General features: G+C 39.5%; 1 protein-coding gene across 3 annotated transcripts; it reads right to left on the minus strand.

Moving 5' to 3' along the window:
• Window positions 1–323: 323 nt before the first annotated feature.
• Window positions 324–10,547, minus strand: tmem59l (transmembrane protein 59-like). 3 transcript variants are annotated; one of them, XM_077534824.1, is made up of 9 exons: window positions 10,320–10,547; window positions 9,290–9,671; window positions 7,958–8,063; window positions 7,718–7,812; window positions 7,502–7,654; window positions 3,210–3,315; window positions 2,983–3,106; window positions 2,547–2,664; window positions 324–2,475 (listed from the first exon to the last, which is right to left on the minus strand). In XM_077534824.1, the coding sequence occupies exons 2-9, from the start codon at window positions 9,437–9,439 to the stop codon at window positions 2,308–2,310; spliced, it is 1,020 nt and encodes a 339-aa protein (XP_077390950.1). In that variant the 5' UTR covers window positions 9,440–9,671; window positions 10,320–10,547; the 3' UTR covers window positions 324–2,307. The 3 variants fall into 3 exon arrangements, with proteins under 3 accessions (XP_077390950.1, XP_077390948.1, XP_077390949.1); XM_077534822.1 differs by having other exon boundaries at window positions 10,107–10,547; XM_077534823.1 differs by lacking the exon at window positions 10,320–10,547 and having other exon boundaries at window positions 9,290–9,738.

Raw genomic sequence — 10,547 nt, forward strand, 5'->3', positions numbered from 1 at the left:
AGTCAAACATTAATATTTTGCCTATAATAAATGTGATATTTTCATTATTTTTCACGTACCTTTAAAAGTACATTTTGCAACTTACTGTCGACTGAAAATGACATCACAAGGGCTCAGGTAACCAATCACAGCTTAGCTTGTTAATGTCACATGACCAAACCTAGCAAACAGGTGAGCTGTGATTGGTCACCTGAGCCCTTGTGATATCATTTTCAGTCGACAGCAAGTTGCAAAATGTGTTTTGAAAGGTACTATGTAAGGTATAATGGACTAAATAAGTGAAGTATCCCTTGAAGCCAAAGAAAAAGCAAAACGCACACAGCTACTGTTGATGAAAACACTTTATTCCTTGTTGCAATTATTGTTTCATTGAAAATGAACCGAGCAGTAAAAAGGAAACAATACAATAGTTGTAAATTCACATCATCATCTTGGTGATATGTCTTCACATATTGATTGATTGGATGGCTTTTATTGTTGTTCAAGTCCTTCTGATGATATCGGCATTCGTTATGATTATTATTGTCATAATACATGTTCTAACCAATTACAGTAAATAGGAGCACAAGAAAAGGTCACAAATCTACAGCGGGGCTTCAGGGAGCGATCGGGATTCGACTATGGAAGCTCGACTCGGCATGCACGCATCATTCGTGAGAGTCCGAGAGCGCCACAGGACAGCCAAAAAGCACAAACGAAAAGTCGCCTGCAGTATCGCGCGACTCGGATCCATGACGAAACTAAAGTCTCTTTTAGATTCGGGACATGGTGTGCTCCCGGCATGTAAAAACACAAGTCGGCTGTGGTTTCTGAAAGCACATACGTCGCACGCTGACTGCACTCAAACAGATTTCGAAGTGATGAAGAACATCATCACAAGAACATCATCGTCAGCAGAATTTTTTACGAGGATTGCCAAGGACTATGGGGGTCGCACTGACACGAAAACACAATAAGACTACGAGAATAAAGACATGTTGTTGCAATGAAGTGGTGTTTTTCAAGACAAAATCACAATCTTTTTTTTTTTTCTCTTGAAAAAAAATTGTTGTAAAATAATAAAAATGTAGATTTCTCCCTGTTTCAGTTAAATCACCAGGTAAAAAAAAAAAAAAATGCAATAGAACAAACTCATATTTTTGGCAGTATTATTTCCAGAAAATATTGTCACGGGAAAAATGAAACGATATTGTACATATGAAGTCATTTTTACAAAAAGAAGTCTAACGTTAAGAAAGAAAAAGAAAAAAAAAGTGTATTCGGAAAATTTAGGACTTTTTCCTCAAGAAAAAAATTATTTCTTGGGCGGGGGGGGGGTCGAAATTATTCTGGTAAAAATTATGTTTTTTTTCTGGAAAAAGGTGACTTTTTAAATCTGTATTTTTAAATTGAATTTGTTGTAAAAAGAAATTCTTGGAAAAATATATTCTTGAAAAAAAGGAGAACGAAAACGAGAAAAGAAATGCGCCGTGGTAAAAAATTCTTTTGGTGAAAATATTTTTAGTTGAACCCTTGCTTTTGAAAATAAAGTTGGATTAATTTTTAATTATGTCAAAGTTTTTTTTAAAGGTTAAAAAGAATGAAAAAAAAGTCATACTTTTATCGATAAAATGTTATATATAAGAAATAAGGTCAGATTTTTTTTGGGTGGGAAAAAGAAGCCCATCTTTTAAAAAAACAACAAACAAACAAACAAACTTTTTCCTGGAACAATATTGACATTTCCTCTTTTCCTTGAAAAAAAAAAAAAGTTTAGTTTTTATTTAAGAAAAAGTTTGAATTGTAGTTTTTTTTAAGTCAGATTTTTCCCATGCTTAACAAAAGGTACAACCCTAGGTATATAAAGGTATAACAACCCTATTTTTTTTTTAAATGCAACAATGACAATGGCTTTCTCTCACAGTCATATGTATTTTCTTTTCAGTGTGACTTGGTCAATAATCCTCTAACTATGTTACAATGTATATTACAGGCAGCTCAATGACTTTGCATGGCACTTCAATCATTCAGAATAAATACGATACTTTTCTGCTCATTTCAACAACACATTGCCAGGCCGCTCTCCAATACAAAGATGATTATATTTCCTGGCTCTGTTTCTCTTCACTTCAATGCTCATGACTGTGAATGTAAAATGAATCTCGAAACAACATGGAAGCTCTCAGACAGGCCGTCCAATCAAATAACATCCAGTTAGGGATTAACAATAATGTTGTCAAATGACTCGGAAGGTGCCGTGCTCCCGAAAAGAAAAAGAAAAAAAAAAGAAAAAATCCAGTGACTGAGTGAAGGGAATCCCAGAAGCTTTTAGACACGCGTCTTGTCGAGGTCCACCTTGACCGGCAGGGGCCCCGCCTCCTGGCTGTCCTCGGGCGCCGCCCGCTTCACGGTGACGGACGGCAGCGGGCTCAGGTGGTACGGGTTCACCTTTGCCTGCGCGTCGTCCAGGAACTCTTTGTCGCCGTTGATGCTCAGCTGCGAATAAACAGCGGTCGGAAAATATAAAAAAAAATAACAGCAACTAGGGCACGCTAACCCGGTCGTACCTGCGTCTTGATGTGCTGATCAGGAGCGGTGACCAGGCTAGCGCAGCTGAGCCACAGCATTACCATGATGGACAGGAAGAGGCAGGCCGCCAAAATCCAGCGGGGAAGACCCGAACGCCTGAACGCGAGCACGGAAGATGGAAATTAATGTACAGCAGGGACGGGCAACTGGCCCTCGATTCATTTTTGAAAATAATGTTTGTTTTCTGTTTTATGTTGTAATAACAGTGTTCACCACTAGATGGCACAAACCGCCAAAGCGCAAGACTGCTGCACCAGAGAAGAAGAGCGAGCGAGTACTAGCAAGAAGCCATGAAAGATTTCAACCAAAGTCGCCACCACAACACTGATATCAAAAGTAAACAAACAGAACCGTTGACAGTTCGTTTCAAGTGCATGAAGAAATATAGTTATAGGATCTCTCGTCTGGGCTCACCTGGACATGCAGCCCAGGAAGTCGTGCTCGGCAGCGGCGGCAGCACTCTCATCGGCGTGCTGCACCTGATGTTTGCCTCGGCTTCCTGCTTTGGATCCCGCCTTCTCGCCACGACCCCTCACACCTGGCGAAAAATTGTAACCTTACCCTAAGAAAAGTTGTTTGTTCCAGACAAGAGTTTACATGAATTGGATTTGCGTGGAGAAAATGGCCGCCACCGCGCTCACCGTGAGGCTTCTGCGTGTGCGAGTGCACCTGAGGCCAGGGGTTGTCGGCCACGTTGGAGCGAGGCGCCTGCAGCTCGGGGAGAGAATACTCCATCTCTGGTTGGCTCTGAGGAAGATGACAGTCGTCAACATGCAGTTATTACATGTCATGTGACAGCCAGCTGTGAGTTAATTACTGTACACCTACACGAGAAGTGACCCGGAAGTGTTCCATAAAGCCACAGAAAGTGCTCTAAATGGAACAGGAAATGACCCGGAAGTGCCTCAAAGTCAAAAGGACGCGCCTCAAATTTAACAGGACGTGACCCGGAAGTGTCCCATAATCAACAGGAAGTGCCCCAAATTGAACAGGAAATCAGGAAATGGCCTGGAAGTGGATCAAAATCAAAAGGAAGTGCCCAAAATTTAACAGGAATAATCTCCCTATGTTGTTTTGATACATGCAAAAACTGTTGCCATGTTTGTTATGTAAATGTAAGTTATATATATGAAAAAAATAAGAAGAAGTGACCCAGAAGTGTCCAATAATCAAAAGCAAATGCCCCAAATTGAACAGGAAATGACCTGGAAGTGGCTCAAAATCAACAGGAAGTGCCCCAAACTAAACAGGAAATGACCTGGAAGTGGCTCAAAATCAAAAGGAAGTGCCCCAAATTTAACAGGAAGTGACTCGGACGTGTCTCTTAATCAACAGGAAGTGTCCCAAATTTAACAGGAAATGACCCAAAAGTTTCCCGTAATCAACAGGAAGTACCCCGAATTTAACAGGAAGTGGCACAGAAGTGTCTCATAATCAAGTGCCCCAAATTTAACAGGAAGTGACCCTGATGTGTGTAATAATCAACAGGAAGTGTCCCAAATTTAACAGGAAGTGACCCAAAAGTTTCCCATAATCAACAGGAAGTGCCCCAAACTAAACAGGAAATAAACTGTAAGTGCCTCAAAATCAAAAGGGAGTGCCGCAAATTTAACAGGAAGTGACCCGGATTTGTCCCAGAATCAATAGGAAGTGCCCCAAACTGCACAGGAAGTGACACCCGACTGCCCTAAAATCAACATGACGTGACCACGTTACAGTAATGATTACTTAGCTGCATTAACTTTGTTACTTAATTAGTTACAACCTGGAGATGTGTCCTCGTTCTGCTTTAAATTGTGAACAAAAGGCATAATATGTCTCCTTTTATAACATTTTAACTACTTTCAGCGTCTATGAAGTGATATATTTTTTTCATCCATCAGATAACACCAGCGCTGCACTACTGCGTGCTCTTTTGTGTGATCCGCGTTTGTGTTTTCCCCTGGAGACCTCGTTAAAAAAGGATTTTTGCCTCGCCGCTGCCCTTGCCTGAAACAACGGCCGCAGTCAGAGACAGCAACACTGTTGATGCCTTCAGCAACACACAAACACGCACGCACACACACTTTTTGTTGCGCGCATACACTTGCCACCCACAACTTTTGGTTCAGCGGCCCATCTCGTGTAGCTTAAAAAAAAAAAAAAAAAGACAAAATATTTGAAACAGCTCTCAGTATGATTGTATAGCAATGCAAATGACATAACCACAGAGTATGTGAAACTGAAAAAAAGCTTTCAATGGTCTTCGTGAAATTACATTGTCAGCTTTGGGAGCATCCATGCTAATCTCGACTACTGTAAGAAAAACTGGGAAACACCAAGAGTTGATGTTTTAATAAAATTCTTGCTTTGTGGTTTTGGGGAGTCAACCACTGTATTTTATGGAAAGATGTTATCTCCATTTTTTTTTCAATTATTTAGTGGGGGTTAAAAAAAATAAATTCACTGTAATTATTATATAGGGTGTAAATTATACACACACTATTGCTATTATTAGGCCGGCCCGGTCCCTAATTCCCATCAACTGTGGAGGTCCACTATATTCTTTATCCTCTACAAAGAATGACTTGCATTACTGCCGCTTACTGACAAGTTTTGTGGGCTTACTGTCATTTCTATATATTCGTCTATTGCTTTCTTTTTAATAAAGTTGCTATACAGTTGACAATGAATAGCAGAAATCCGTGTATAATTAACAACTCTTCAAAAAAAATAAATTGGATATTTAAAATATATATTTTGACCCCCCACCCCCCCCCCCCCCCCAAAAAATAAAATAATAAAAAATAAAAATAAATAAAAAATAAAAAATAAAAATCTCCAAAAATAGAATTTTCCACACAAAAAAAGAAAGAAAAAAAAGAGTTGGCTTACAATTTTTTTTTTTAAAGATTGAAAAAAATGTGAATTCATGGATGCCGAACCATACATAACTGTTCACTGTACTGTAAAGACACTTAAAAAAAAAAAAAAAAAAAAAAGTAAGAAAAACAACTCTTATTCAGTGCAAGCTCACTGTCACAATAACACCACAAGCAGTCATCAGACGACAAAATTTACACAACCGCCCTCAGGAGCCTGACGTCCTTTTTCTTCCTCAACCAGCAAACATTCATCACAGTCTACAAATGCAGTCTTAAAAAAAAACAAAAAAACATTTGTGGCATATGCACCTCTTTATGGGGTAATGTCAAGCTTCTCCTCGTGCACGCTGCGCTTCAACGTATCATCAAGTGTAGATAAACACTGTCAATTTCCTCACAGTCCTTTAATTACGCCGCCCAAATTGTATCCTGCAGCTCTTTTCAGTTTGGACGCTGTGGTTGGCTTTATAGTCACTAGCTTTAATTATAGTAAATGCTTATTGTTATTCCACATTTAGATGTGCTGATAGCAAAATAAGGGATGTCATGGCAAAAGAGCGCATGAGGTTTTCCAAGCAGGAATATTCACAATGCCGAGAGGAAGCGGCGCTGCTTAAAATAACTTTAACAAGCTGCGATTTTCTCAGAGAAAACGCGCCGTCCTTCCGCGTGCCCTTGCTCGCTCAACCTTCGCACAAACGCGCTGAATTCAAAATCAGCGATTGCTGGCACAGATGCTTGATAATGTACGGTGAATGCCCGCCGGTTTATATTCACACATTTTTTTGGAGGACCAATTTAACGGGATATATATGAGATAAACGGTCAAACACAGAAACGTGAAATGAACACACTGGCAAGGAACATGGAGAAGCAACTGAACTGACGTATGAGAAATGACCAACTGGAGATGGAGTCACAGCTCCTGACTTCACTCACTAGGCCACGCCTACTTAAAGGCACACATCAACAGACGAATGTGTAACCGTTGGGTCTATTACACTTTATAAAAGTAAGTATTTCTTTACATTCTCCTTTTTTATATTTCAAAATAATATTTTTATTCATAAAAACTAGGGCCAGTGGATTTAATCAACATATTAGCTCGTTAAAAAAATATTTTTAAACTTCTTGCATTATTTTTTTTTTCTTACACATTGACACATTACAACCTAAGACAAAAATGTCATTCAAATATTTACCCCACCCCCCCAAAATTTGCAAAGAATTGCTTAATTTTTTCCAATTTTTTTTTTACACATTGTCAAATTACAACATAAGACAAAAAATAATAATGGCATTCAAATATTTGCGCCTGTCCCCAAAATTAGATTTCTTTTTTTTAACACATTAACACATTACTACAAAAGATTTTAAAAGATAACGCTCAAATATCCCCCCGCCCCAAGAAATTGAAAAAAAATTACTTGATTTTTGCACATTTTTTTCCCTACACATTAACACATTACATCATAAGACAAAAATAATGACATCAAAATATTCATCCCCCCAAAAAACAGCAAAAAAAAAACAAAAAAAAGAAGTTTGATTTTTGCTGAATACCAAAGGACAAATTATTGGAAGCATTAATTAAGTGTTAACATTGGAATCAGCCTTAAAAAATATCAATTGTCTATCACTAAAAAATTGTTGTTTTTTGTTTTGCTGAAACTGATTAATGGCATTTCAACTATATTGACCGGAGAGAAAATTGAATTTCAAACCTTGGTGACAGAAAAAGTTCAACTTTTATGGCATTAATTAGGGGGGGAAAACACCTAGCCGCATATTGTGTACACAATCTAGATTTGAATATTTCCTCCATGAAATTGTAAAAATGTATTCCAACTGTCTATTTGCTTGATTTGTTAGCGTTTCCCTTGGCTGCGCTGCTTCCGGTACATGTGTTACTTTTGTCCAATCAGATTTCAGCGTGCAATTGTTGCCATGTTGATCTAACCTCTGATTGGTTGGTCACAGCAAAAATTCAACTAGCAAAACTCACATCAGTATCGATATGCACTCATTAACACAAATGACTGCTATTCTGTCACAGAGGTCCAAGTTACCTGAAAAACGACAACCTTGCCATCGTCCGCCTGCAGGTAGAACGTCCAGGTGGAGGAGATAAAGCTCTGAGCGGAGCTGACGATGTCGTTGCACCAACTGGACACGGCCTCCATGACGGAAGGCGGCTTGGGGCGCAGGGTCATGGCCTTGAGCTGCGGGGGGGGGAAATCTCCGTCATTGCGTGCGTGTGCGTTTGCGCGTGAGGACTCTCTCACCTTCCTCCTCTGGATTTCGGGTTCGGAGGGCTGGCTAGCGCAGCCGGTGCTGCACGCCTCCTGCTCCACAAGTTTGACATAAGCCTCCTGGCAGGCTGTGGACACGCATTTCAGGAGAGGAAGAAGCGGAGGGACAATTCATTAGGTACACAAAGTAAATCGCATCCATAACATAAAGGATAACCAAAGCAAAGCAAAGTCCTTCTAGTCAAACCGAGAGCCACAGATGGAGCCGCTCACCTCCCTGACACTCGTCCTTGCTGGTGTTGAATCCGGCGTCGCCGTTGACGAACTGGCAGATGGAGTACAGACGGCATCCGCGGTGGCAGGCGTTCATTATGGAGTCCTACAAAGAAGAGCACCATATGCTAGTTGTCATGTATAGAATGGATATTAGTGCCTTTGAGACAACACTGAGCTGCTATGCTAAAGGTACAAAATGTGCTCAGGCAGATTGATATGGAATTCATTTTACTATTTCTAATGACATTGAATAAAATGCTAACAGATGACAGTTGAATAGCTAGCATGTAGCGAGATGGCAAAATGACTACATAAGGCACCATGAGTTGGTATGCTACGTTGATAGTATGCTAACATATATATACACAACCTTGGGTGTCGGCTCGCTATGGATGGTACATTGCTCACAGCAGATGGGTTATCCCATGAGAATTAATTAAATACAAAAATGCTAAGAGTTAGCATCCTAAATAGATAAAATGCTGACATACTAGCAGTCTGCATGCTAACAAGACGACAAAAGCGCAAAGGCAGATTGCTACACTGCTAAACCTATAAAATTCTAACATGTTAACAGTTGGTAAGCAATAAGGCTAAGGATTGTAAATTATACAATGTAATGTGAAGCAAATGATATGCAAATATGTCAAAAGTTGGCATGCTAAATTGTCAAAATGCTAACGTGTAAAACGTTGTGATACTAAGAATAATAAAAATTCCTACAGAAACTATAGGGACCTCGCAGCGGTCACGGGCCCTAATAAATAAATAATGTCCTCAAATGCAAAAATGTCCTCCTTATTATACTGTTACTGTATTTCCAAATCGGATAATAAACAGCACCCTCTTGTGGTCAACACGAGAAAGACATACACAGCTCTCATAACAGCCTTGTCATATCTTTTCAGCACTAGGCCTTTAGTGACAAAACCCAACATCACAATTTTCATCGCGATTAATCATGGAATTATTTATATCGTCTAATTGTCACGGTTTGAAGGCGGTGTGGTCCGCTCGGGTTTCTGGGCACATTGTCCCGCTGCAAGATGGGGCCACACCTGAGGTTTTAAAAAAAAAGAAAAATCCAGTGCTGCAAAACCTTTTGTGCTCCGTTCTACTATCAGCCTCCCGGAAACGCTTTCACCCGCAATGCTCGACTTGTTTTCGGCCTGAGCAGGATGACGCTGCGCAAAAAAAAAAAAAAAAAAAAAAAAAAAAAGCTCTAAATGAAAATGAGCATTCCTAAAAATGAAACTGGACATTACGTCCGTTTTATTGCACAATCAGTCATGCAGTCGTGCGGTTTTTGCAATTGGAACGATATCTTACTTTAGCGGGGCCTTTGTTTTTGATGGCGAGCTGGCATTGCTTCTTGCAGTAGCTGATGTCGCCCAGCTGGTTGTCGAACACCTCCAGGGAGGACGCGGCGGCCGCGAGCCCCGCCAGGAGCACTGCAAGCAGGGCCGAGGAGGAGTGCATGTTGGTGGCCGGAGCGGAGAGCTTTTGAGGACGTCGGAGGCGAAAGGGACAGTTGGCGGTGGCGATGTGGTGGTGGCTCAAGGGAGAGGAAGAGGAGGAGGTGGAGGAAGAAGATGCTCGAGCCTGCTTTTTCTGTTGCTGCTGCTGCTGCCTAATGCTGTGACGTCACGCACCATCGCCATGCACAGACTGACTGCCCCCAAACACTGCTGCACAATGTGGCTTGAATTGGCTTAAAAAAATAAAAAAACAAAAAAAATGTTGCACCGGCGGTAGAATATTAGAGAACATTAGAGATGTATTTTTATTCAGAAAATAGAAGGAAACAACTAATAAACGCTCATTTTAAAACTCATGACGTTTATGCTAATGATGTATTAAAGAGCTTTGTTACAAAGCGTGTCAACAATTTAAAAAAAAAACGTTTGACAAATAATTGTGGGGATCTGGTTGAAACAAAAAGGGAAATTATGTTACATTTGAAATCATAATTAGTATTTTATTCTTCTAATAGCCTACTTTTATGAATTATCCATCATCACTGAAAAATCAATTATTGGAAATCAAATAAAAATGTATTATGAAATATAGTTATGTATTGTGTTAATACCCACTAAACATACCCACAATTGTATATTGTGTGCATATGTCTAATTAACATACTTACCCATCCATTTTCCAAACCATTCAGTCCTCATATAAATATAATAAACAAATGCCAATCCCACTCAAAAAAAAAAAAAAAAAAAAAAAGTATTTAAAAAAATAAACTGGTTTACTGTAATTGGAGCGTTTGGCAAGTTCAACACAATTTTACTTTGTTAGATTGACAAAATATTTTACTTCACGTTAAATATTTACTTTTTTTTTGTTTGTTTACCTAAAAAAATCTGAAACGGAAACTGTTTGAAAGAAAGCATTTAAGACTGCACATTATTTTAATTGTATAGATAATGGATGGTTGGACGGATGGATGTATGATTTATACAGGCGGGCAACCTGCAATGGTTCTAAGTTAGAACCAGCTGCTAAGAAAATATTCAAACTCAATATTTTTTCAGCTGGGTTTGACTCTCTGCTTCAACCTCCTTGTGCTCCTCCCACATTC

Source organism: Festucalex cinctus, chromosome 10 (genome assembly GCF_051991245.1).
Source record: "Festucalex cinctus isolate MCC-2025b chromosome 10, RoL_Fcin_1.0, whole genome shotgun sequence".
NCBI classification, from domain to species: Eukaryota; Metazoa; Chordata; class Actinopteri; order Syngnathiformes; family Syngnathidae; genus Festucalex; species Festucalex cinctus.